The 27,817-nt window shown below is 43.5% G+C and overlaps 2 protein-coding genes and 1 pseudogene across 2 annotated transcripts in view; all 3 read right to left on the bottom strand.

The window, feature by feature from the left end:
* LOC147446043 (ER membrane protein complex subunit 7 homolog) overlaps positions 1–19,181 on the bottom strand; it is a 31,837-nt gene extending 12,656 nt beyond the window's left edge. The window contains exons 1-2 of the mRNA XM_086525368.1: positions 19,029–19,181; positions 18,906–18,958 (exon numbers count right to left, since the gene is read on the bottom strand). Coding sequence (XP_086381494.1) covers positions 18,906–18,958; positions 19,029–19,102 — 127 coding nt within the window. The 5' untranslated portion in view covers positions 19,103–19,181. The remainder of the gene's footprint in view (positions 1–18,905; positions 18,959–19,028) is intronic.
* Positions 19,182–20,794: 1,613 nt separating this feature from the next.
* LOC147446042 (protein STABILIZED1 pseudogene) lies at positions 20,795–22,468 on the bottom strand (annotated as a pseudogene).
* Positions 22,469–25,664: 3,196 nt separating this feature from the next.
* LOC147446041 (uncharacterized) lies at positions 25,665–27,577 on the bottom strand. The gene is made up of 3 exons (XM_086526151.1): positions 26,172–27,577; positions 25,977–26,078; positions 25,665–25,875 (listed from the first exon to the last, which is right to left on the bottom strand). The coding sequence occupies exons 1-3, from the start codon at positions 27,234–27,236 to the stop codon at positions 25,831–25,833; spliced, it is 1,212 nt and encodes a 403-aa protein (XP_086382277.1). The 5' UTR covers positions 27,237–27,577; the 3' UTR covers positions 25,665–25,830.
* Between the last annotated feature and the right edge of the window lie 240 nt (positions 27,578–27,817).

Genomic DNA, 27,817 nt, shown 5'->3' with positions numbered 1-27,817 from the left:
TCTTGGAAGAAGAGTTGTGATCATCACTTTTAGCATCAGTAGAATCCTTCTTCTTCTTGCCCTGCTACTTCTTTCTTTCAAGTTCCTGCTTGTAGTACCTGCAATTGGGCTTTTTATGCCCTTTACGTCCACATTGATAGCATGTAACATCCTAGGACTTACTCCTGCTCTTACTCATGTTCTTGCCTCTATTGTTTGCATTATTCTTCTTTTCAGACCTGCCTCTTACATTATACACTAACCCGCTGCTTTCACCGCTGGTCTTTCTTCTAATCTCTTCATTGAAAATAGAAACTCATACACCATGAAATGTCAAAGCAGCATTGTTGCTCAAAGAGACAACCAAAGCTTCCCAGCTGTCAGGCAAAGTCATCAATAAGAAGATAGCCTTGAGTTTATCACCAAAAGGCTGCAAACCAGAGTCCTGCAATTGACTCAAGACACCTGCGAAAGCACTCAAGAGTTCAGATACAAGCTTGGACTCATCCAACTCTATGTTTACAAGCTTTCGCATAAGATGCATTTGATTCACAGGAGTTGTGTTCTCATACGTATCTATCAATTTCTTCCAGAGCTTAAGCAGTGTCACGACGCTTAATGTTCGTGAGCACATCATCAGACACTGTCATCTTGATGTAAGCAATTGCTTTCTTGTTAAGTCTAGCCCAATCTTCATCTGATAAAGTTGCAAGTTTCACTTCCAAAAGTACATCATCGCAATCTTTCAGCAATAGGATTCCCTGCATTCCATCTTTCCAAAAGTCAAAGCCAGAGCCGTCAAACCTTTTGATTTCAAGGAGAGACTTCGACTCACTGCTTATAGACGCATTAGAGGCCATTTCGGTGCAAATAGACTCGAAAATGCAGCAGCAGGCTGAAAACTGAGATTTTAACCTCCTACAGGCTCAATACTTAGTGTCGAAAAGCAGAAGATGGTAACAGAGTACGGCACTTTACTACAAGTGTATAGCAATAAAGAAGAATGAATTTCAGCAGTAAAAGCTGAAATTTCAACACACAAATAGGAAATACAATCCTTGCATGAATACTCCCACTTCAGCAGTATAACCAAAATGCATATGCATCAACCCCAAATCTGCAAATGGTTTAAAAGCTGCTGCAAAATGTATTTTCAGCAATACATCAACTCAATGGCGAGCATCCCACATGTAAGATACATAAATGTGTGCCACAAACTTTCCGATGCGTATAAACACGTAATTTCTTGAAAAACTCAAGAATAAACCTCAAATCTATAAGAGGGCCTTTAGACACAACAGCTCTTAGACTCTGCGTCCAGATGCTCTGCAAAGTGAGGCCCCAAGGATCAATTTATTCTTACAAGGGATGTCCCAAAAGCAGAGCCCCAAAAGCAATTTTACTCAAAAGCAGTCAATCGCAAAAAGCATCTGGTCTAAAAATCTGCCATCAAAAGCAGTCAGCACAAATTACAAAATTCCGTACAATTTGCCGCATCAATTGCTACCATCGCAAATCACGGAAATCCGTATTGTCTGCCACGTCAGCACCTGCCAACCTTAATTCTAGGCCTGTCCATACAACCTGCCACATCACATGTCTTGCCGCGGGTGGTCATGCCACGTCATCAGTTTGTGACATGGAGTGTTCTGAATAGCACCCACAGTGATGACGTGGCTGCCCGCTATACACACGCACACCCTCTGCAGGAAATACTGAAATGCTGATGTGGCAAGTCCGTACTGAAATGCTGACGTGGCAAATCCGTGCTCTGCTGACGTGGCAGTCCGCGAATCGCAACACATATTGCGGGGCTAACGTGGTAGCACTGGCAGATTTTTGGGCGATGCTTTTTGGCACAGAGAGAGAGAGAGAGAGAGAGCCTTGCTTTATTTACGCCATGAAAATGAATGAGAGAGAAAGCCTCTTTGCTTTACTTTATTAAGCAAGAGAGAGAGAGAGATCTTTTGCTTTATTTTTCTATTGGCTAAAGAGAGAGAGAGCTTGTGGAAAGCAGGAAGCCTTTGCGCTTTTGATTTTCAGCTTTTGGGGCACTGCTTTTGGCATCCCTTGTACTCTTTAAATACATGAGCAGGCCTCTCACAACTCAGAGCATCTGGACGCAGACTCCGAGTGTGAGCGCCTGCCTGCACGCTTGTACTTTGAACTCAAATTAATATAAAAGAAATGCCGAAAGGGGCGCCAGTCTTTGGGGCCAATATCTCTAGGCACGGAACTCCAACGGGCCAGTGTCGAATAAATTGTGAACTGTGAACTGTTTTGAAGTGGGTATTTGGTGCTGTCGCGGTAGATTCTTGACTTGGAGTGTCCAAGTCTGTTACATTGGCATCAGAGCACGGCCAATTTCTCTTCTACGGGAAATCCGATCCCAAATTTTTTTTTCCACGGCACCTATGGCTTCAGGGAAAGATTAGTCGACTCCCTCTGCATCCGGAGATGCGGGAAGGGATCACAACGAAGATTCCGGCGAGGAGTATGACCCGCCTCAACCTACTCAGGCGGAGAGTCGAGAGATGGAGCCTCGACGATTGATCAGCGACGCAACAAAGATGATTCTTAATTTTGCCAAGGACCCGAAAATGGTAAAATATATGAGCAAGACCTCTTTGGAGCAAGTGCACGCGCAGTGGCAAAAAACCACAACCCCACCCCCAAAACCCGCTCTCAAGAAACCTCCTGCTCCCAAGAAGTATACAAAGAACGAATTAGAAGAGGTGGTTGATGCACGAATTGCTGAGCTTTTTGACGCGCAAAACAAAGTTGAAAAGCACGGCAAAAAGCAGAAGAAAGGCACTGACTTCCCGGGCTATTTGGGTCGTCAGTCGACATTTGAAAAGGCAAAGAAACAGAAGAAGCGTGTTCGATTTGAAGAAGTACCCAATTCTTCTTCTTCTTCTTCTTCTACTTCTTCTTCTTCTTCTTCTTCTTAGAGTTCTTCTAGCTAATCTGACTCGAGCAAAGAAAACCGAAAGGCAAAAAGCGAAGCAAAAAACAACGCTTCGGAAAGGGCAAGAAAAAGGCAAAGAAGTCTGAATCTCACCCCGTGAGTGACAGTTCTACAGAGGACTCGTCTACGGACAGTTCAGACTCTGACAACAGCAACTTTTATGCAAAGAAGAAGAATTTTTATAAAGCCAACCAGTATGACTTTCTGGAAGACCAAAAGCAAGAAAGCCGATGTCACGTGACACATCCCAACCCTATGTGTCCCTGGACAAGCTACACCACAACAGGGTTCAGTCAAGTCTAGATTAGCAGTGATCTGGCACTTTTGTGAGTCTATTCGTAGACCGTGCATGTCCAGTCACTTAGCATAGATGCATATCCTCCGGTTGCACACAGCATGATCATCGGAATTCCCATCAGAATCCATTAGCATCAGTTAGGGAAATTTTCCAGTGCATTTAGCCTATTTTCCTATTTATTGGTTATTTTCACTTATTATTTTTAAGTGACTTTCCAACAAAAGTAGGTAGGGCAATTTTGCTAAGTTAATATATAAGCAAACCCAAGTTAGCACTTTCTGGCAGAAGAAGCAGCAGGAGCTTCCCGCTCAACAGGCAACTTCTCAGCAGTACCCCCCTCAGACCATCTCTGGCGTTTTGCATCTTCTCCCCTGGGCGTTTTTGCATCAACTCAACAGATCCATCACTTGGTGTTTTCCCGCGACCCACAGGCATCAGCATTAGCGTTTTTACTGTTGATCATCATCAACGATTTCAGCCCTTTACTAACACTAGCATAGCAACAGGATCCCCTTCGGCGTTTTGCATGGGCATAGCCAGATCAGCCTCGCCGGCACCAGATCCATCAGCGTTTTGTGTTTGCAAATACAAATCAGCCTAGCGTTTTTGGTGAAAGCCAGTTTCAGCCAGCGTTTTGTGTTTTCAGCTCTAAGCCATTTCAGACCACAGGTTTTCAGCCTTAGACCCAGTAGCAGATTCCCCCCAAAGTTGGTTGGCAGATGCTCCCCCATTTTCAGCCATAAAAACGCAGCCAAAACAGTCATTTTCAGCCACCAAAACAGTCCCAGAATTCAGCGATTAGAAGATCTCAGATTTCAGCCATCAAGTCGTCGTCGTCATCGGCATAGTCCCATTGCATCAGTCCATTGCATTCGCATTGTACACCTTTGTGCAATCAAAGTAGACCACTCTCGCCGACGAGAGTGGGGCCTTCGGAGGAGGGTTTTACAACCTCTCGAGTGTCGTATCTCTTCTCTCTCCTTCTCTCAGTCTCATTCACTTGCACGCACAATCCACCCACTTTGTTCGTGATCATAGCACTCTCCATAAGACGGAAAGCTCTCTCTCTTTCCCTAAGAACTAAAAGGAACCTTGAGCAATAAAGATCACTAATCTTGAGCAAATACAACATTCATTCCGCTGCACCTTACATTGGTATCAGAGCTTTGGAAGTGTTCTGCATTACTCAAGGAAAGAACCACAAGAATCACAAGAAATTTGTTTTGCTTGTTGCGATCGCACGAACCCAAGTTTACTTGGGCGTGGCGATTCCTAATCGTGTTTTGTTGAAGAGTGACAGGAATCCCAAGAAAGAAGGTCTTGTCCAGCCTCTCCTTGTGTCTATTTTCACTCATTGAGAGCGGACCGCTTAGCGGCCGGCCAATCGACGTGAGGTGGGAAAAAGCAACCTTGGTGTGAGCGCAAGGCCGCCAAGGGGTGCGCCCGCAGAAAAGGGTAGAACTCGGGTGAAGAGAAGATCCTTCTCCAACGCGATTTGCAAGCGAAAGAAAACCTCAAGAACCCCAAGAACCCAAGACCCTCAAGAACCTCAAGAACCCAAGATTCTCACGAATCAAGGACCTCAAGAACCTCAAGACCCTCAAGAACCCAAGTTCCTCGCGAGCTTAAGACCCCAAGATCCTAGTGCATGGTCATCACCCGAAGCGGAATGGATACTTCGCATACAGGTGATGAGCATGAGAGGGGCGACGAAGACTCGTCCCCACCCGGAGATGATTTCTTCAACCCTCTCCCTTCGCCATCTACGCCACGAGTTGTCCTCACTTCTATAGAGATGATGGTCAAGTCGATGTTGGACATGATGGCACAACAACAAGAAACGAATCGAGTTGCATTGGCACGACTCGCAAGCAAAGCAGAAGAACAAGCAACAAAGGACCGTGCACAAGAAGCCAAGGACCGCGAGCGCGATGAAAGAAACGCCACACTTGCTGCACAACAAGAAGAAAATCGACTTGCTCAGGAACGTGAGCGCCTTTCTCAGGAACGTGACACATTGCTCTTGCCGCAAAACAAGAAGAAAATCGACTTGCTCTCGAACGCGAGCGCAATGAACAAAATGCACGAAAAGCAGAAAAGGACGCCGAGCGTGAAGCTCAAAGGGAGCTTCGCAATCAAGAATTTATTGCCCAAATCCTAGCCTCGAAGACCGAACCACCCAAAGATCGTGGAAGTTCGTCAAGTGACGCAAGCCACGACGCGGATTCAAACCATCCAGTTACAGAAAAGTTGACTTTCAGTAAGTATGACGGTAAGATGGATGCTACAGTTATTCATTCTTGGTTACATCAATTTAATGCTTATTTTGCGACAACTAAGAAGACAAGAAATAGCAAAGTTTGGACGGCAGCTATGTACCTTGCCGGTGATGTCATCAATTGGTACCACGCATGGCAAGAGGCACAGCTAGCCGCGCACCTAGAGGCAGCTGAGGATTTCACGCCCCTCTCTTTTAGTTGGGCTGATTTCCAAGACAAGCTCAAGGCGCGGTTTATGCCACCTCAGTACCTCGCACGATTGAAGGACGATTGGCGCGCTCTCAAGCAAAATGGTATGCCGGTTATGTCTTTTTCTAATCGTGTTTTGCAATTAGGTACCCAATTACGCATGTCGGATGATGAATGCAAAGAGGCATTTCTCTTTGGATTGGACAAGTATATCAAGTACGATGTTGAGGTATTCGATCCAATCGATCTCAACAAGGCGGTAGCGATTGCTCTCGCACAGGAGATGAAGCACAATAAGGGAAAGCCTAAGGAGAACAAGACTTCCACAAGTACCTCACAGACTTCTCAGAACCCTCAGAACGGCAAGAACGGTAAGAATGGTAAGAATGATACCTCTTCTAACCAATCTTCCAATAGTCTCTCATCAAAGAATTCTTCCAATGAATCTAAGGGTAAGGCTAACATAACTGCTAAACCTAAGCTTACTCCAGATGAAAAGGTAGCATAAGGAATTGTAGGAGGTTACATCACGTCGGAAGAACAAAGCACGTATTCTAAGGAAGGTCGTTGTTTTCATTGTCACATTAAGGGTCACATGAAAAGAACACGTCTTAAGCTTGAATCAAATGAATCTAAAGAACCCACAGCACCCACTACATCTGTCAATGCAATGAATGATAACACGATTGTGCCCAAAGTTTCTCATGACCCTCCCATTGATGATTCTCTCATTAAATGTTATGGTCGCACGTCGGGGCACCGTTTTGTCATATTGTTTGACCCAGGTAGTATGCATGATGTGATCAGTCCCTCTCTTGTTGAGAGAGCCCGCCTCGAAGTTAGTCCGAGATCTCCTATCGAGGTCTCTGGCTTTCATCCTGGTATAGACGCTCTCATCACGAAGGAGTGCCTTGATGTGTTGTTTGCAATTCAACACACTGCCTTCACTAGAAGATTTGTTGTTTCTCCTCTCTCAGGATGTGATATGATTTTAGGCATGAAATGGTTTCGTGAAATAAACCCTCTCGCTGATTGGGAGGCTAGCACGTTAACTCTCAATGCCAAAAGTGATTCTCCTACTGTCTTTCATGCAGTGGATACTTCTCCTTCTCCATCTCTCATTGCTAATATGCAGGACAAGGTTGAAAGGATTCGAGATAAGGAGACTCTCTCAGTCTCTTTTTCTCCACAGCATGACACACAAGAATTGCATGATTATGAGAAGCATGATGATTTGATGGATAATGATTTGCATGATGATTTGGATGGAAAAGATGAGCATGATGAATTGCATGAACACGATGTGATTGTTCACAAGGATGATGTGTTAGTGGATGCTTTTCCTAGCGAAGCTAACCTCGTTGTAGATTCGATCAATCACGAAGATCCAATCTTGGCTTTCGAGTCGAGGTCCAAAGAACCCCCACAGGACGATTCGATCATTCAAGACGAACCGATCTTGGCTCTCGAGCCTTGGTCCAAAGAACCATCACAGGAAGTATTATGTGTTCGCATGATTGATAAGAACGCATTGTTCGAGTGTTTCATTCGTGAAGGTTTCCTGTATTTCAGTCAGTATCGTTATGTGATTCCTTTTCCTAGGCATGACATATTGTATGTTCAGCACGTTTCTCTCATGGATGAGCACGAATGTATGCGGATTGTTCATGAAAAGCTGAAAAGTTTGTTATGTCAGGAAGTCACATTTCATGTTTCTTCCTTGGCACGACACAATATCCGAAAGAGCACATGATAGTATGAGCACCAAGCATGGGCATTTCCATTGTGATTTGCCACAGTTGATTGATTTCGATCAAACAGAAAAAATTCGATCTCATTGTTTGCATATGTTTGATGAACGGTTTGTCACTCCGTCTCTATGTTCATCTACATTGCATACACAGTCTTTAGAGAAGACAAGATTTTTTTCCTTAAATTTACATGGAATGGGTATGTTCATGTTTTTGTGTTGGAGATTGTTTCAAGAATTTTCAGCCATGGAGATTCTTGAAGAAGAAAGAAGCATGACTCTAGACAAAGTTGAAGCAAGGAGGGAGATTCAAAAGATTTTGTCGCTTTCGGCACGGCCCAAAGAAGCAAGCGTTGCAGACCTTTATGAAGTTCAAGTACCGCACGATCCACACATCAGAGTGGGTCGGTGAAGAGTCCTTTCCAAGATTCCGGATACCTTGGCAATTTCCCTCGACGCCATATAGTTCGGTACCAGTACCTCACTTTGAAAAGGAGGGGATGTCACCTGACACATCCCAACCCTATGTGTCCGTGGATAAGCTACACCACAACAGGGTTCAGTCAAGTCTAGATTAGCAGTGATCTTGCACTTCTATGAGTCTATTCGTAGACCGTACATGCCCAGTCACTTAGCATAGATGCATATCCTCCGGTTGCACACAGCATGATCATCGGAATTCCCATCAGAATCCATTAGCATCAGTTAGGGAAATTTTCCAGTGCATTTAGCCTATTTTCCTATTTATTGGTTATTTTCACTTATTATTTTTAAGTGACTTTCCAACAAAAGTAGGTAGGGCAATTTTGCTAAGTTAATATATAAGCAAACCCAAGTTAGCACTTTCTGGCAGAAGAAGCAGCAGGAGCTTCCCGCTCAACAGGCAACTTCTCAGCAGGACCCCCCTCAGACCATCTCTGGCGTTTTGCATCTTCTCCCCTGGGCGTTTTTGCATCAACTCAACAGATCCATCACTTGGTGTTTTCCCGCGACCCACGGGCATCAGCATTAGCGTTTTTACTGTTGATCATCATCAACGATTCCAGCCCTTTACTAACGCTAGCATAGCAGCAGGATCCCCTTCAGCGTTTTGCATGGGCATAGCCGGATCAGCCTCGCCGGCACCAGATCCATCAGCGTTTTGTGTTTGCAAATACAAATCAGCCTAGCGTTTTTGGTGAAAGCCAGTTTCAGCCAGCGTTTTGTGTTTTCAGCTCTAAGCCATTTCAGACCACAGGTTTTCAGCCTTAGACCCAGTAGCAGATTCCCCCCAAAGTTGGTTGCAGATGCTCCCCCATTTTCAGCCATAAAAACACAGCCAAAACAATCATTTTCAGCCACCAAAACAGTCCCAGAATTCAGCGATTAGAAGATCTCAGATTTCAGCCATCAAGTCGTCGTCGTCATCGGCATAGTCCCATTGCATCAGTCCATTGCATTCGAATTGTACACCTTTGTGCAATCAAAGTAGACCACTCTCGCCGACGAGAGTGGGGCCTTCGGAGGAGGGTTTTACAACCTCTCAGGTGTCGTATCTCTTCTCTCTCCTTCTCTCAGTCTCATTCACTTGCACGCACAATCCACCCACTTTGTTCGTGATCATAGCACTCTCCATAAGACGGAAAGCTCTCTCTTTCCCTAAGAACTAAAAGGAACCTTGAGCAATAAAGATCACTAATCTTGAGAAAATACAACATTCATTCCGTTGCACCTTACACCCGAGAGTTTAAGGAAGGTGGACAGTCAATTAAATTTAACACGTTTTCTAGTTATAGAGATGCTTCGAACGCTTTGTCTTTTGTACAGCAGTTTGACATCGCTTTCGCGGGAGGACGTTACTCGGAGCACTCTAAGAGAGCTGCCTCTTACGCTAAGGGGAATGCTCGAACTTGGTGGTCCACGCTTCTACTAAGCAAGACTGCGCCGGTTAAATGGTTGAAATTCAAGAGGCTTTTTATTTCTTCTTGGTTGACTCGAGAGTATGAACGTGATCTACGAACTGCTTGAAACCATCTTCGGATGACCAAGAAAGATACGATGGACGCTTATTGCGAGAGATTTTGGACCTCTTTTCTACCCGCCTCTTCATTTAAGATCATCTCGTTCAAGGAACAGATCGAGCGGTTTACCTTGGGTCTACCTACAGAGATCCGAGATCACTGCTTTGAACAGAAGTCAGCTTCTATTCAGGAGTTGATGAGTCATGCGAAACGGGGTTTTGCCATCCACTCTGGCAGTCTGACTTACCCCACCGATGAGATCATGACACAAAGAGCAGAACAGACTTCGACAAATGAAAGTAGAAAGAGAAAGAGCAACTCAGAAAAGAAAGATTCACGACCCAAGCTTGCTCCTCAGGAGCGGGCTCGCTTCATCAGGGAGGGGAAGTGCTTTGGATGCGGCCCTAAAAAGGCACAGAAAGAACAGAACGACAAGGACGACGAAAGGCCTGAGAATTCGAGTGCAGCAAAGGAACGTGGAAGAAAAGGCAAGATGAAAACAGAACTGGTTCCAGATTGCGTGGGTACCGATCCCAACACGATGGACGAGAGTACAGAACTTTGCCGAGCTTGGGGCAAAGTGAAAGACCAAGAAGCCCTGATCTTCTTTGATATAGGAGCCAAGGCCAACTTCATTTCACTGGAATTGGCGGCACGGCTCGAGATCACACCTGATCGGATGGGACCACTTGCAAAGACTGTTCTAGCGGCACCCGGCAGGGACGTAGCCATTACACCTGTCATTGGCAAACTTCGGTTGCATTGTCAGGGGTATTTGGGGCATGAGGACTTTTACATAATGCCTTTGGAAGGTTGTAATGTTCTCTTGGGAATTCCCTGGTACCACAAGAACAACGCCGTGGTCGACTATCGGGAGAGGAAAGCGACTTTGACCACAGTGAACGGCGGAACCATTGTACTTGACATAAAACTTTAGGGCGAGTCCGTCCCTATTGTATCGGCTTCGGTCATTTCTAAGTTAATGAAATCCAATCTGTTTGTTCACTCGATCTTTATGAAAGAGTTAAGTGACGAGGATAGGACAAATATGTCTGAACTTGATAAAGAATTTTTCCACTCTCATGCCGATTGCTTCTCACAGGGCCTGCTAGGCGAGTTACCACCTACTCGTCTTGAAGATCATACTATTGATCTGATACCTGGAAGCACATCACCGAACCAGCCACCTTACCGTGTGAGCCGAGCACAGAACGAAGAGATTATGAACCAAGTGAAAGACCTCTTGGAAAAGGGTCTTGTCCAGCCTAGTACTTCACCTTATTGCTCTCCAGTGTTGTTGGTTTTGAAGAAAGACGGATCTTGGAGAATGTGCATCGATTATAGAGCTCTCAACAAAATCACCATCAAGGATAGATTTCCGATTCCTAGGATCGATGATATACTCGACAGATTACAAGGATCCTCGTGCTTTAGCAGGATTGATTTGAAGAGTGAATATCATCAGATCCGAATCGCGCCGGGAGACATCTACAAGACAACCTTTCGGACGACTTTTGGGTTATTTGAGTTTTTGGTGATGCCTTTTGGCTTAACCAATGCTCCTGCAACATTAAACGGATGATGGACAGGATTTTTCGAGAGTACAAGCTATTTGTTGGCACTTTCTTTGACGATATCATTGTTTTCTCCAAGAATAAGGCAGAACATAGAGATCATCTACTTCAGGTCTTTCAGGCATTACGAGACCACAAGTTAGTGATTAATGCAAAGAAAAGTGAATTTTTCCTACCAGAGATACACTTTTTGGGACACATTGTCTCAACAGCAAGAGTGCAGATGAATACGGCCAAGATAGAGAGTATCTGTGATTGGCCCCATTTGAAGAATGTCCATGAAGTTAGAAGCTTCTTGGGATTGTGTTCGTACTACAGGCGGTTCATTAAAAAGTTTGCAGAGGTTGCTTCCCCTTTTCATATCTTGACACAAAAAGGAGTCCCTTTCTCGTGGGACCCACAGAGGTGACTACCTTACAGACTTTGAAAGAGAAATTGACTACGGGACCAGTTTTGACTTTGCCGGACTTGCAGAAGTCATTTGCAGTATATTGTGATGCTTGTGGTCGTAGTCTGGGTGCGGTCTTAATGCAAGAAGGCCATGTCATTGCTTATGATAGCCGATTGTTCTCAAGGCCTGAATTGACTGCACAGATTTATGAGAAAGAGCTTTTGGCGGTTATCCATGCTCTTACTCAGTGGCGGCACTACCTACTCGGAGCGGATTTTATTGTCTTCACAAACCATCAGAGTTTACGCTACTTGTCACAGAAGCAACTATCAGAAAAGCAGATGCGGTGGGCGAACATCTTGTCACAGTTTTACTTCTAGATTGTCCATGTTCAGGGACAGAAGAATTTGGTGGCAGATGCTTTGTCTCGGAAGCCGTTGGTTCTGGCTATTTCCGCGATACATCATAAGAGCTTCGAGGATATGGTCGACCAGTATGCCACAGATCCGGATTTGCAGACGTTTTCACACGAATACGGGATGGGGAGACAGTAGCGGGATATTCCATTCAGGATGGCTACTTGATGAGGAAAACCATGTTGTGCGTTACACAACCATTGAGGGAAAAGGTTATGATTGAATGCCACTGTCCACCTTTTACGGGTCACCGCAGCATTGCTACCACCATGAAAGGGGTAGAGAGATACTTCTTTTGGCCGAGACTCAAGAGAGATGTGGAAGAGTTTATGCGCAGGTGCTTGGTATGTCAAAATGTCAAGTTCGACAGGCATAAAGCACAGGGATTGTTACAGCCTTTGTCCATACCCACCCGCCCTTGCGAAAGTATTGCAATGGATTTCATTTTTGATCTCCCGAGAACACAGTGGTCACGATGGTATCTGGACTGTTATTGACAGATTTAGCAAGCAGGATCATTTCATTCCAGTGAAGAAAACAGTCAAGCCGGATCACTTAGCGAGACAGTTTGTGGCCCAGATTTTCAAATTACATGGCATGCCTGAGACGATTGTCTCCGATACGGACCCCAGATTCACGAGTTTGTTTTGGAAGGCAATTTGGAAGAACATTCGCATGCGGTTGCAGTTCTCGTCATCTTTCCACCCGCAGACTGACGAGTAATCTGAGATTGCCAATTCAGTGGTTTTAGATTTATTGAAGTCTTATATCTCGTATCAGAAGACCCAATGGGAAAAGTATCTACCTTTGGTGGAGTTTGCCTACAATAACACGATACACTCTTCGACGGGGAAAGCGCCATGTGAGATTGGTGAAGGTGCTGCGAAGGTTCCACCCTTCCTAAGCACGAAAGATAAGATTTTTGAAGCTGATGAGTATACGCGTGACTTAGAGACTGCTTTTGCCAAGGTCCACGAGGCTTTGCAGAAATCTCAAGAACGACAGAAAAAGGCAGCGGATCGCCATCGCCGCGATTTGAAATTGAAGGAGGATGATTGGGTGCTCTTAACGTTTTGACAAGGCACACCTGAGAAAGAAGAAGGAAAAGGATAGGCTTTTTCCAAAGCTTAGTATGAGATACTACGGACCTTTCCAGATCTCTAAAAAAGATCAATAATGTCTCCTTCCGACTGAAACTGCCTGATACCTGGAGGATTCCAAATGCATTTCATGTGAGTCTCTTGAAACCTTTTAAAGGTGATGTGTCTGACGATGGGGAGCCCGATGAGCAACCCGAAGTGGAGGAAAACGAGGAGATCCTTGCTCCTGAACAGATTTTGGTACGTAAGGACACAAAGAATAAGGGTAAAGTAAGAAGGCGGTTCTTGGTTAGATACAAGAACTATCTTGCATTGGATGTGAAGTGGATGGAGGAGGAGGACCTAGCAAATACTCCTCAGATTGTGAAACTTTATCTCGAAGCTTTTGGTTTAGCATAGTCTACTCCAAATGGAACCCAGAATTCAGCTTGGCCGCAGATCTGGTGCAATGGGATGCACAAGAGGGGAGTTACTCCGCTCCTTTGTCAACAGATGCCTTGATTTTTAGAATACTAGAGTTACTAGGAGCTGACAGTATTCTGATGTATGACTTTATGAAATGGGATTCCTGAATATGAAACTGATTTGTTCTTGACTTGTTTTTAAGTGCAGGAACTGATAGACGAAATGGCTGCAGTATTTTGGTCTAAATGATCTCGAATAGACATGGTTGCAATAGGGGTTAGTCAATCGGGCATCTATGAAGTCCCAACTAGATCTAGATGCGATTGCTAACTACATTGCCGATAAATCATGGTCGAAGATCCGAATGAATGTTGAATGTCATGTGATGTCCTGTGATGTCGAGTGATGTCCTGTGATGTCGTGTGATGTGACTATCAATTGGTACATGTGCTAGATGTGTGTTTCCTAATGCGTAGGTACTAACAGTCAGTGTCTGCTAAGACAGTTTATGGCCTCTGTCTGTTTTGCAGGCGTAATCAAGGGCGATTACAATGCTTTCAAGAGGGGGGTATGTCACAAAGTGATGACGTGGCTGCCCGCTATACACACACCCCCTCTGCAAGAAATACTGAAACGTTGATGTGGCAAGTCGGTACTGAAATGCTGACGTGGCAAGTCCGTACTCTATGCTGACGTTGCAGCCCGCGAATTGCGGCGCATATTGCGGAGTTGACATGGAAGTGCTTGCAGATTTTTGGGCAATGCTTTTTGGCAGAGAGAGAGAGAGAGAGAGAGAGAGAGAGAGAGAGAGAGAGAGAGCCTTGCTTTATTTATGCCATGAAAATGAATAAGAGAGAGAGAAAGCCTCCTTGCTTTATTTTATTAAGCAAGAGAGAGAGAGAGAGAGAGAGAGAAAAAAAAATCTTTTGCTTTATTTTTCTATTGGCTCAAGAGAGAGAGAGCTTGTGGAAAGCAGGAAGCCTTTGGGCTTTTGATTTTCAGCTTTTGGGGCACTGCTTTTGGCATGCCCGCACTCTTGTACTTTGAACTCAGATTAATATAAAACGAAATACCGACAGTCTTTGGGGCCAATATCTCTAGGCACACGGAACTCCGTCGGGCCAGTGTCGAATAAATTGTAAAATGTTAACTGTTTTGAAGTGGTTATTTGGTGCTGTCGCGGTAGATTCTTGACTTGGAGTGTCCAAGTCTGTTACACTATGTCAAACTCTTAAATAAAGGCGAGGGCTTTGTGGGTATCTCGGAAGCCTGAAAAAGTATCGAACTTTAGTGCTTGTCCACCCTCCTTAAAATCTTTGGTTTCTTGCTCTTGTCCTCGAGAAAGTCATGTTGATTGGCTCTATAAAAATGCTTCCTCTTAGAATAAAACATTGGTTCATCCGAGACCGAACTCTCAAAAAAGGATGAAACCTCCTCCAAGCTATCTAAATATTTCTGAGATCTTCAGTGGGATCTGCTTTTCTTGGCCTTCTTCTTGTTATTTCCGTGTCTTTGAATCTTTCTTAGTTTCTTGCCCTTTCTGTCCTTATCATTAGAATCAGAAGAGAAAGAGCTGTCGGAACTATCAAAAGAGAATGAGGACCAACTGGACACATCCTCAAAGCGTACACGCTTCTTTGTTTTTTGTGCATTTGCAAAAGTAGACTTGTGACCCAAGTAGCCAAGGTAGTCTGTTGATTGACTATGTTCCTTTGAGTGCTTCTTGGTCTTCACGAGTCGGTTGACTCGTCTGTCAACAACGTCGTCAAGTTCTTTAGTGTACATCTGCGGAACGGGAGCTTTCTTCAAAGCTAACTTCAAAGGTGAATCAATGGCCGTACGCCATCGAGAATGCATCTCGTCAATCGGATGCCTGGTCAAAAATTTTGTGTATTGAGGATCTTTAGAGTATTGGAACATATGTCGAGCACAAGCATCAACCTGTTGTTGACACTGCATCTCCATTCGTTCGTACTCCCTAGGCCGGAGTGGCCCGTACTTGTCACGTGACACATCCAACCCTATGTGTCCGTGGACAAGCTACAGCATGATCAGGGTTCAGTTCAGTCAAGTCAGTCTAGAATAGGAAGTGATCTAGCACCTTTGTGAGTCTGTTCGCAGACCGTGCATGTCCAAACACTTAGATTAGATGCATATCCTCTGGTTGCACACAGCATGACCAGACCTTTGTGAGTCTGTTCGCAGACCGTGCATGTCAAGACACTTAGATTAGATGCATATCCTCTGGTTGCACACAGCATGACCATCAGATTCCAGTCAGATCCCATCAGTAGCATTTTTACAGTGCATAGACCTATTTTCCCTATTTTTGATATTTTTCACTTATTACTTTTAAGTGACTTTTGTTGGAAAGTAGGTAGGGCAATTTTGCTAAGTTTGTATAAATAAAACCTAGCGCTAGCACTTTCTGGTAGAAGAGGCAGCAAGAGCACTCGCTCAACAGGCAGCTTCTCAACAGAACCCGCAAGATTCCTAGCGTTTTTGCCTCACAACAGCTACCCTAGCGTTTTTGCATCAATAGTTCAACCCTGGCGGTTTTGTTCAGCAAATTAGCCATCGTCACGACACAGCAGATCAACCTAGCGTTTTGCATTTGCAGAGCAACCGGCAACAACAAAACCTTTTTCAACCCTAGCGTTTTTGGTTTGCAGAATAACCCTAGCGTTTTTGCAGATCATCGCGAGCGACAGAATCAGCCATAGGACCAGCGTTTTCAGTTTTCAGCCTTTAGCACTCGCAAAAGAAGTTCAAAACCTCGCAGATCTCACCTTCCCGCAGCAGTTCCTCGCCGCACGGTGGGATCCATTGAAGTTTACAGACTCAGCCCAGAAAACGCAGATTTCAGCATCTGCGTTTTCAACGCGTCGTCGTCGCATCGTCGCCATCGACATAGAGTCAACATTCAGCAGATACAAGATTTGCAGATGTCAACCCTTAGCGTTTCCAGATTTCAGCCCGTCTCGTCATCGTCCTCATCGCTGGCAAGTCCAAGCATTGTAGAGATTTGTGCAATCATAAGTAGACAGCTCTAGCCATAGAGATGGGGCCCTTGGAGGAGGGTTTTACGTCTCTGGTGTCGTATTCTCTTCTCTCTCTATCTCTCAGTCTTATGCACTTTCACGCACAGTGTCCATTCATTTTGTTTGTGTCCATTGCACTCTCTCATTGAGAACGGAAGGCTCTCCCTTCCATAAGTAAAAGGAACCTTGAGCAAAGTTCGGAGCACTCATCTTGAGTAAAGTTCAACATTCATTCCAGGGCACCTTACAGTACTCTTCTTCTGAACCTCCAGAAGGTGGCCGTCGACCGTTTGAATCTTCCGCGTTTTCTCCCAACCCGAAGTTGTCCGATGGGTTGTTCTGATCCTTGAGGGATTCGTTGACTGAATCCATGTGTGTCGCGGTGGAAAGGATCGAATTCTCCTTGGAAGGAAAGTTGACAAAGCTCTAATACCACTGTAACAGACTTGGACATCCTAAGTCGAAAATCTGGCACGACACACGTGAGAATCACTTAATAAACTTAATCACAATTTAATGAGAGACTACATGGCCCGTCGTAGTTCCGTGCCCAGAGGTATTGGCCCCAAAGTCTGGCGCTCCTTTCGGTATTTGTTTTTATATTAATGCTTGATCAAGTACCAAGTCAGAGGTTCTTCTCTGCTCAATGCTCCCAGCAAAACTAAGGGAAGAGAGCCCCTAAGTACATATTTATAGGCTCTAGGCATTCTCAAAAGCAATTACATGAAAAGCTTTAGTCTCGAAAGCACCTGGCCCAAAAGGTACCGCTTCAAAGCTAGCAACCCAAATCACGGATTTTCGTACAGCATGCCACATTAGCCAGCCAACGCGTTTTGTAGACGCTTGGTGTAGGCGCTAGCTAGTTATTGGTCCCACCTGATTTTGTAGTTTCTAGTATCCCTAGGAGTCCCATCAAACGGGTACCCTATAAGTTAAAACAACTTAAAATCTATTAGCTTCCATGTGGACAGCCACGTCATCATTTTGTGACAATCGCTCCCCCCATAAATAACCTAAAAAGATCCGAGCCATGAGCTTAGAGGACTGATACAGCCAAACGCTCCCCAAACCACACCTTGTGTCACTTACAAATTTCAAGCATACAACTAAACGCCAGACACCTGGTCTACGTCGTTCAAAGGTTTTCCAATGTACAATGAAACGCTTCCCAGACACCCGGTCTGCGTCGTTCGAGGTGTTTAAGCATACAACGAAACGCTCCCCAGACACCTCATTTATGTTGTTCGAAGGTTCAAACAATATCAACCATCAATTCTTCTCTTCAGTTTTTCACCCGAAAGTAAATCACCAATCATTGAAACAAGTATTAAAACCAAAGTCAAACAATTCTCAAATTGGCACAAAGACAGGTTTAAAATAGATACCATCCATTTTAAACAAATTTCAAACAGTACTTTCTCAAACAAAGTTCAAAAAGTATCTAAATACAAAGCAATTTGAAATTTCATTTAGGTTTTTGTTCAGACAACCGAACTTTGAAAACAATTGACTTGTCCTTCTTCATCAAGGTAATCGTATGGTTCCGGATTTGGAGTGTCGCGTCATTCTTGTCATGCCAAGGCATGCCCAAGAGAACGTCGCAATCACCCAACTTCGTGATGTGAAAATCTGCTTTTCTATGGTATCCTTGGATGGTTACTAGAAGCACATTGATGAGAGGTACCACCTTCTGAGTTTGATCAATGGCTAACTCAGCTTCGATTTCTCATCCTTGGGAGTCGTAATCCAAGTCTATCTACTTGAGAAAGTCGGGATGGATGAAATTTTCAGTAACTCCTGGGTCAAAGAAGATAAGGGCTTTCAAGCCATTGATTTTGCCATAAGCTTTGCACAATTCGTTTAACCTTTCAAGATTAATGTCATAAATATCAAGTACGACAAAGCAATCACCAAGCTCAACGACATCCTTCAACCAATTAACATCAAACTTAAAATAGTTTCTCGGATAACGACACACATAGATAAGTGTCGTCCAAGCATTGTCTTCTCTTTCAAGGACAAAGAGGATAGGATGCAGTTGCTACGGCAATCTCGAATCCTAGAAGGAACAAAGGTTTGGATTAGGGAGGAGCCGAACGACAAATCAACTAAAGATAAAAATGAGTGAGCTCAAGAAGATGCGCGAAGCCCGCAAGCAAAGTAAATGGGCAGTATATCAAGGTAGTAAAGCCATCATCCAGGAGTTCCGAACCCTAAAAAAGCTCTACCTAACCCTCTTTAGGTTTTGTTTCTTTTTTCTTTTCTTTTTCACCCTGACGATGGACCCTCAGTCCTTAACTGATATGTATCTGATGGCTTCACTTAAAAGCAACGAGTCGTTGTAATGTTTTTGTGATGGTCCCATATCTGACCTCCGTGGACTCTCTCTCTCTCTCTCTCTCTCTCTCTCTCTCTCTCTCATACACACACACACAAGCCTCTTTTACAAAAGCAAATAAGCTCAAACAAAAAGCATCAGTCTCTGACCAATGAAAGTGCGGATTGTTATAGTTACCTTGAGTGCGAGAGTGTTGAATCCTTCCATCAATAGTGTAACCTCCTAAGCCACTGGAAGAAGGAAATATCAGAGATATTGCATATGGCACGTACACGCGAGATAGAGAGAGAGAGAGAGAACCTAGCTGCGATCGAGGTAGTAAGGCAGCTGAGAAGCGAGATCGCGAGCAGAGACGACCAGGTAAAACTGTCCATCCCGTCGACGAAACTACGGAGAACGTAGGCCCTGGCTATTTTCAAGCTTTTGACACCGTAAGCGACCCTTCAAATTTTGGAAAGTATATTTTATTTTGGAACTAGTCTTGCTTGGTGGGCCTTTGCCGTACATAATCTAATAGATTTTGGAGCACGGTTGGTGACTTAATTAGCTGACTTAATTAGCTGGTTGTGATTATTGTCGCCTTGGGTTTTGTTTTGGTGACACAAGAAAATGAGTAGAACCAATTGATAAACACCAATAATAGCTCAACTTGGGACTTGCTGAGCATTGGGAAGAAGCAAGTTGTGTCCCATGGTGCTCCATATACGACAAAGAGTTACTAAAGAGAGTAATTGAATCAAGCAAAAGGGTTTCAACTTAACCTAATTTGATAGTTGTTTGCAGATTGCATCATTCAACCTAGTAATATCGACCATTTAGTCTCTAAACCATGGAACCGTCTTTGAAACACTCATCTTATTCTCAATCAAGCATAGTCAATTTTACTTTATTTCAATATTTAGGTTGAATTGCCAAATTGTGAGAAAGTCTATTTGATATATAGATACGATGATCAAAATTGAGCATGCATTGTTGAGGAAAACATGTGGAAAAACTAAACTTAAAGAATCTTTGACAAACTAAAAAGTACAGAAAGCATAAACAGACTAAAAAAAATTGAACTACACTACCAACCTGATAATCGTGTACAAATGTCATCCAATTGTGCAAGCCAGAGGACAATATTTGAGTGAAGCTACAAAAAAGTGATGTGAATAGTTAAACATATCTTCTTGCAATAAAATGTCACAGATCGAAACTGCAAAGTATACAGTGCACGTCATGCAAAGGTGCCATACAAAAGTATGGTGGAGAGTAGGCACTATGGTCTCTCCAAAAATTATAAGAAACGAAATCCGTGCCCTGCCCCGTAGCGTTTATGTGTTACGCCAAGCAAACGCATAGTCATGGGGTGTTGGATAAAGATAATGAACCTTGTAGTGTTGTCAAGCTGGAGTCTCACCTGTGCGATTGAAACATCCAGTGTTGTGAATTTATGTCCTCCCTGCCAGACACAAAACACGCATTAAGACAAATACAACAGATGTGACATAATGATTAAGCTTAAAGAGAAGAAGATCTAATTTTATAATCTATGTCGAAGGTTCATTATGTAAAGAGTTATGGGTGCTTTTCGATAGATTTTGCCTTGTTAAAATTGCATTATCTCTCTCTGCTCGCCGTCAACTCTTTCTCCTGCCTTATGTTGTAGCCAATTTCCTATTTGCAGTGTGGGCTTTCCTTGTAGACCAAGCACGGATTCTCCTCAATTATGTGACTCGATGGCCATGCAGTAGCATGATATCATAAGTAGATTTTACCTGCCCTTTTCATCAACTTCGCTCTCATGCTAAACGTGTAATTGCAAGGAGTGCGACAATTGACATGTGAAATCGGAAAGAGATGATAATGGATATCGGAGTAGAAATGCTATAGGTGTGTTTCACCACTGCAACGAGAGCGCCTTTTTAATGCAGGCATGTTCAACAAAAAAGCAATGATAGGCTAATATTAAATGCAGCATGAGTTTTTTTTACAAGAGGCTCTTGCCATTGATTTGGGTCTAGGGTGGTGGCCTAGATCATGCCAAGTGGCCAATTCTCGGCTCAAGAAACCACAGAAGCACATTAGCACGTAAACAAGCCTTTGCGGCAGTGCCAAATTCTGAGGAGATTATTGTAGCATGAAAGTGCATGCACATAAAGTGCTCTTGCAGTCTCGATCGATCCCCTCTTTTTACATTCATCTGCATTAGCAACCCATGAACGTTTGCGGTCTTCTTCCTCCACATCTATTTCAATAGTAGTTTTTATTATAGCATGGCAAGTAGCAACAAAACCAACTCTTTCATCTGCCTCTGCCTCTTTCATCCATGCTTCTCGGTCTATATATGTCAACACCCTCCCTCTGCAAAGATCTGATTTCCCTCTCTATAATTTTGGACATTATTTCGATGTTTCCATTTGCCTCCTCAAGCTTGGCTCCAGTAGTTCAAATATCAGGCTCAGTAGGAAGCATTTCTCGGGCCCTATTTGTTAAAACTTTCTTAGCTTGGTCGTAAGATTCCAATCGAGCAAGAGCTAGCCAAAGCAACACGTGCATGAGGGGGCGGCACTCAGTGCATGAGCGAGTAACACTCTTCCATCATCCTCATTCTCTAGTTCAACAAGAGCTTTCCAAACCTTACAGATGTAGCACGCAAATAACACGGTTGTTCCTGCGTTCAGTTGCATTTGGAACGGGGCTAGCTGACCGCTTGTTTGCGCACATGACCTCCTAAACTGAGCATTCATTGCTGCCACCGCCCAACTGACAAACTGCGTGCAAAGTCGAAGGTAAATGACACCTCGGCTAGTCGCAGCTTTTGCAAGCTCTTCGTGCAACCATCTTCATTCCCTTTACTTACATCACCATCCTCGAGCTTAACCGCATGCATCCAAAGCTTGACAGAATTGGGGATCGCTTTAACTCCCTTGGTCGAAACGTCGGCCTGCGCTTTAACATCCAAAGCTTATAAGCGGCAAGCCTCCGGCCAAACATCTTCATTTCTGGGGCATTCTTTACATCCTGTCTCAATGAAATTTCTTTCAGCCTGCAAAACCGAGTCAGAAAGCTTGTCAAGTTTTAAAGAAAGTTGTCCTGATTTTCGGGTCCAGTGTTGACACGTGTTCCTTTTCTTGCTTAGCTTTCTCAAGCGACTGTCGAGGACAGGTATATAGCTCTCAAACCTCTTCTTCTTATTGCGAAGAGAATAGTCTCCAATTTCGGGAATGCTATCCCATTCTTCTGCACTCATGGGTGGACAACTTTCTCTTTAAATTTGCAAATTGCTCCGTAATTTTTAAGTTGAAGCTTTGTATTTCTCGGTCTCTTTCTTCAAGCGCTCTTCTCTACGGTCCTTCCTTCTCAAGTCCATCCTCTTGTCAATACCCCCAAAATCTCATCTGCTTCTTTGTCATCCTCATCATATTCAGAAGTGGCAAACAAACCCACATCATTCCCCTCAAACTCATCAAATTTTTGGTTTTCATCATAACCCTTATCCTCTGCCTCCTCGTCATCTTCTTCATCACCTACAGAATCCTTACCGCACCTACGATCGACGCCACGTCAAGACGCAATGGCACTCCCAATCATAGTGACCGATCTATCAGGTAGATCACGGGTAGCACAAGCAAGCCCAATATCAGATCGAATAGTGAAACATGTTGCACCTCGCCCAAGACCGATAACATAATGTTGTGGGGAAGTTTTGTGTTGAGGGAATCAAGCTTTGAACGTGGAAGTACAGGAGCTGGCATGCCTCTGACAACGGGAAGAAGAAGAGAAATATTCATCTCGGGGAGGATTACATAGCCTGCAAGTGTGTCAAAATCTTCACAAAGACATTTGGTGCCAACAAAGAGCTTCTGCACGTTGATGAGAATCCCTTCTCTCTCTCGATCTTGCACCACATACTGGGGGTTTGTACGCTTGAAGAGTTTCCCTCAGGTAAATATATATACTCAGGGTTTTGCCTGCAACCTTCCCGACTTTTGGAGCATATAACATGCCAACCAAATTATTGCACATCCGGTGAAGACAGCCCAGTCTTTCTTATCACTATAGCGAATATTGCAGTTTCTTCCCTAGATTTATTAGCGGATTAAGCCGTGCCATGGACCCAAAATCAATGATGCTTACAAGATATTCTGGCCCTGCACATCTGCGGTGCCTTTTCAGTTTCAAGCTGTTGATGCTTTTTGTGCTTAAAAAATAACGAAGCCCTCAGACACATGACTGTTTGTGGGCTCAAAGAGCCAAACAAGCAAAGACGACGGGTTGCAGTGAAGGGAGCACAGAGTGAGGAGGTTGAAAGGAGCAAGAGCAAGTGACCTGCTACCGAGGAAAGCTCTCGTGGTTATTTGGCATTGCTTGCAAATTAGAAGAAGACAAGCAGCGAGGAGAAAAAATATGCTTTCGCTGCTTTATTTGCTTGCGTTGTTGTTCGTTACGCTTTTTTTAAATTATTTGTTGATGCCAGGTGGCCGTTTATGAGCTCAAGGAGCCAAAAAGGGACCCTCGGCTCACCAAGTAAAAATTACCAAAGTACCCCTCTAATTTGTGGAAATTCCCAAAATACCCCTCAAATTTCAAAAATTCCCAACATATCCTTAATCTATTTTGGTTGGATTGTTCAAGATTTTCTAATCTTTATTCCTTTTTGACAATTGAGATTCGTTTTTGCGTGCTTAGCATGTAATTTGTCAAAAACTACCTTGCAAAAAGAGGCAATTATGTCTAAAAATAATGAAGCAATTCATCGCCAAAGCCTACATAACCAACTCAAATTCTAGTTTTAGCATCTTGTATGATAGACAATCAATCTTCTTATGAAAAGCTGCAAAGTTTTTTATTTTTGGAGAAATTTACTCTCACAACCAAGGGTATTTTGGGAAATTTGGGAAATTTGAGAGACATTTTGGGAATTTATGAAAAAACTATTGAGGTTATTTTGAGAATTTTCGCAAATTAGAGGGGTATTCTGGTAATTTTTCATTTTATATTTCTCCTCTTTAGAGTCGGGTTGCACCATGGGTTAGTGGGGGCAAGAGGGGTGAAGCATTGCAGAGGATCGCACCCATAGTTGTTGATGAAAATAGTTGGAGTTTCTATTTTCAAGGAGATCATGAGCGATATTTGATTGGAGCTGGCAAGCCTACTTTTAAGGAGAGTTTTTCACTACCTAAAAGATAGCTTATTCCCCTCTTTTTTCAAAATGCTAGTGGGGTTTGTGAACGTCTTCTACATTTGTGGATGAAAACATGGATATGCATTTATTTAAACACTAACCCTATCAACCCACGGTGTGCACAACTCTTAATCTATAGTCTCTCTTCTTCTTCTTCTTCTTCTTCTTCTCTCTCTCCCTCCCTCTCTCTCTCTCTCTCATCGGAGTGAAAGACAATGCTAACGTCTGTCTCCAGCCGCTTTGTTTATTTAGTTTCTAAGTGTGTCCCTTCTTCAAAAGCTCAATGCTCATTTTGTTGGTCTTATCAAAAAACCTTTAGAGAACAAAGAATTAAGAAGTGCATTCATAGGAGTTCAATCCAAAGACGTGAAGTATTGAATCATTGAAAAAAAAAATCAATATTTCAATTTATGAAAAGATCCTTTCATTTAAAGACTTGATCAAGGTCCATTTCATTAAATTGTTTCATTATTTCCTATGCTTATTAAATTTACTTTTTTATGAAAAACATAAAAAAAATAAAATTTGTCGATGGGTCTCTTTTTTTTACTTTTTTATGGAAAACATTAAAAAAAAAATTGTTTTAGTTTGTCAATGGGTCTCTTTATTTTACTATTTTTATTTTACTTTTGTTTCATTTATTTTGTTTTAAAAGGACAATGTGCACCTTTCACCCTAATCTTTAAGTGGGGTTTTTTATAACATATAATGCATTTGTGATTATGTATGTATAATGGAAAATACCCTTTTATATTAAAACAAAATAAAAATGACATGTGATTGCAAGCACTCATTCAAATTTACTCCCCATCACTCTCATTCCCCCTTAACTCGAGCATGCCTTCGTGACTCCTCACCTTCATTCCATTCTTCTCCCATATACAAAATCTACTCCTTCATATTCTTAATCAACTTGGTATCCTCTTTTGATCTTTCATTTTGTCCTTTTTGAAATATGAGACCGCAAGTGGATTTTTTCTCTCTGCAATATATTTTTGTCTAGTTTCTCTTGTCCTATAAAGCTTTTCACAAAATCTAAAGCCTTATATGTATCACCCAATCCAAAACGATTTCAAATTTGCTAAACAACTTCTCTGGTTTTACACTGCTAGGGGTGAAATCCATCAAATCCTTAGTTGATTGAATATCTCATTTTTTCCTCTTCAACTTCAGAGAAGGCTTCATTGAGAAAATACTCTTTGGTGTGGAGTGTTCAAGAGGTTCACCATATCTTCGTCAAAGTCCATTCCTAATGATCTCCAATATCATCTTGTGCCTGATTCTCTGACAACCACTACAAGAGGTTGTGTGCTCTTGTGACGCTGCTAGCGATGGAAATACACTGGGTTTTTATAACCCCCGGCGTCGCTAATAGCGTCGCTACGAGAGCGTCGCTATAACCATCGCTATAGGTGTCACTATGAGTGTCGCTATGAGCGTCGCTATATAGCGACGCGTATAGCGACACATATAACGACGGTTATAGCGACATTTACATAGAAGACAATAGCGACGCTCATAGCGACGCTACAGAGCCATAAATAGCGACGGTTATAGCGACGCCCGAGAGAATTTTTTTTTGGTGACAGGGCATTGAATGCCCTGCCACCCATCAACCATATTGTACTTGATTCACTTTTTTTTAAAAGTGCAAGGGTAGATAATAGACCCAAAATAGTCACCCACAAGACGCATTGTTTGCAAAATTGACAAGCGTAAAATTGACAATTGTACACATCATAGGCAAAATGAATTGATTTGGCAAATGTAATAATGACAATTGTACAACATCATAGGCATAAAGAATTGATTGGCAAAAGGAACTGCGGTGACAAATGTAATAATATACATGGTTCAAAAAGACGTATAAAATCCGTCTCATGATACATAAGCTATGAGAAACCCTAAACTAATGCTCTAAACTGACGTCGTCTAGTCAGACGTCTCATCGCGTCCAAGCGGCGTATCTGTCGGATTCTGCAAAAAAAGACAATAAGACAGCTTTCAGTAAGTATAAACATATAACGACATTTATAAAACAATACAAAAAATAGAAAAGAGTAAACCCTAATACTAACCATGCCGCCGCGAGAACTGAGAATGTCTATCAGGGCGTTTAAGCCCTTCCTGCCTGCGTACTCGCGCTCGTACGGTGTGGGATCACGTCCTGTCATCGACCACTGTCAAAACATACAAAGATTTCATTATGTTAGAATTAAAAAACTCATAAACCCTAAACTATCGAACATAAAGAGCAATGCGAAAACACTTACAAAATCGGCCTCAAATGATGCCCATCCACCGCTCCCCAAGTGGTGCGAGCTCCCTGCCTCTACTCGCGCTCTGGCTGCATCCTTTTGTTGCTTCCACTTGTCGGGATTCTCGCGCGTTGCTTTCTTTGCATTCTTCCAATCTTCTTTGGCCAGCCAATCTGGCCTATTCCACCCATTCTTGATTGCTTTTTGCACTTCGGAACGCTTGTGTTTGCAGTATTCGCGCATTCGAATCTTCATCAGGTCTTCATTGAAGCGCTGATCCCGTGTTGGAACGGGAAACTCATCATGAAGTATGCTGATGACTCTGTTTTTTAAATCACTTGGTACTTCACTCCATTTGTTTAGTATGTAGTGTCTAAACAGCTGAGAGCAAAGACCACGCATGCGCGAGATCACCTTCTTGCCGTCATCATCCATGATGATGCCGCCGCTGAAGTCGACGGAGTAAGGCAAGCCCTCTGGCCGGTGACGCTTGAACCTGGGTTTCCTGGCAGGGGTCTCTAGCAGCGTGTCGATGGGGGTACCGACGTCAGGTGTTTCCACCGGCGTCTGGGCCCCGAAGCGAGGAGTGTCGAGTGGGGTGGCTCCTGGCGGAGTAGGTAGAGGTGTGTAGCTGCTAGGAACAGTCAGCCGCGCAAAACCTGGCGTCGATGGCGATGTTGTGGCTGGTGTGGGGGCGGGCAAAGAAGGGGAGGGTAAAGAACCTCGTCGAACACGAGGCGGTGTGGAGGCATCGGCGGCGGAATCCCCACAACAACCGCCACCGCCACCACTAGAGCGCCGGTGTCTAGACGAGTGTGAAGATCGTCTCGTCGACGCCGAAGCTTCGGAGCGCGCCGAATGCTCCGAAAGAGAGGGAGATGCGGATGGAGTAGGAACGCGCGATGATGCGCCAGAGCGATGACGCTCCACGTACCACTGTCTCAGCTGCGGTGACAAAGAAGAAAGAAACTCCTCATCATCCATACCTGCATTAAACACACGAATATTTAAACTTAATATTGAATGAATAGAGTAGACAATGACGCAAAGACCATTAAATACAATGACGTAATGACGCATAAAAATACAATGACGCAATGAATTGAGTGATAGAAGAGGCAAGTCGAAAACTTAGAATTTTCAATCAAAAGATGTGAGCGCGAGTAGAAAAGAGCGTTGTACACCATGGAAGGTACTTAGAGAGCCAGAGCTTTTACAACACGGAGCAAAATTGTTCAAATACAATATTTGTGGCTTTAAGAGATCTCTCTCTCATCCTCGCATAACTCAGCATAACTTCCTATATCTATATAGAGCTCTCCGTTTAAATACATATTCTCTGTTTCATTTTGTAGCTCCTCTGCATGCACCCCATATAGAGTAGTAGCATCTTGATGCTCGTCTGGCACCACCGCAGCGGCTTCTGATTGAGCATCTTCTCTGATCTCCTCCATTGATGCCGTTGTGATTGGCACATGGTAGCCTTCATACGTCCTTGCACTACGAGGGGCTACCTCTATGACGTACCACCAGTTTGATGTAGACTTTGTAGGATGAAATATTACCTGCCAGAGCCACATAACTTACATGAGAGCTTTCAAGCACATAACTTGTAAAAGGGGGATGTTAACTATTTACATACTTACTTGTTCACAATGCTC

The sequence above is a fragment of the Adiantum capillus-veneris genome, chromosome 12 (assembly GCF_014529385.1).
Source record: "Adiantum capillus-veneris isolate H3 chromosome 12, ASM1452938v2, whole genome shotgun sequence".
Lineage (NCBI taxonomy): Eukaryota > Viridiplantae > Streptophyta > Polypodiopsida > Polypodiales > Pteridaceae > Adiantum > Adiantum capillus-veneris.
The sequence above is the reverse complement of the archived record's forward strand: the minus strand, read 5'-3'. Positions and strand labels throughout refer to the sequence as shown.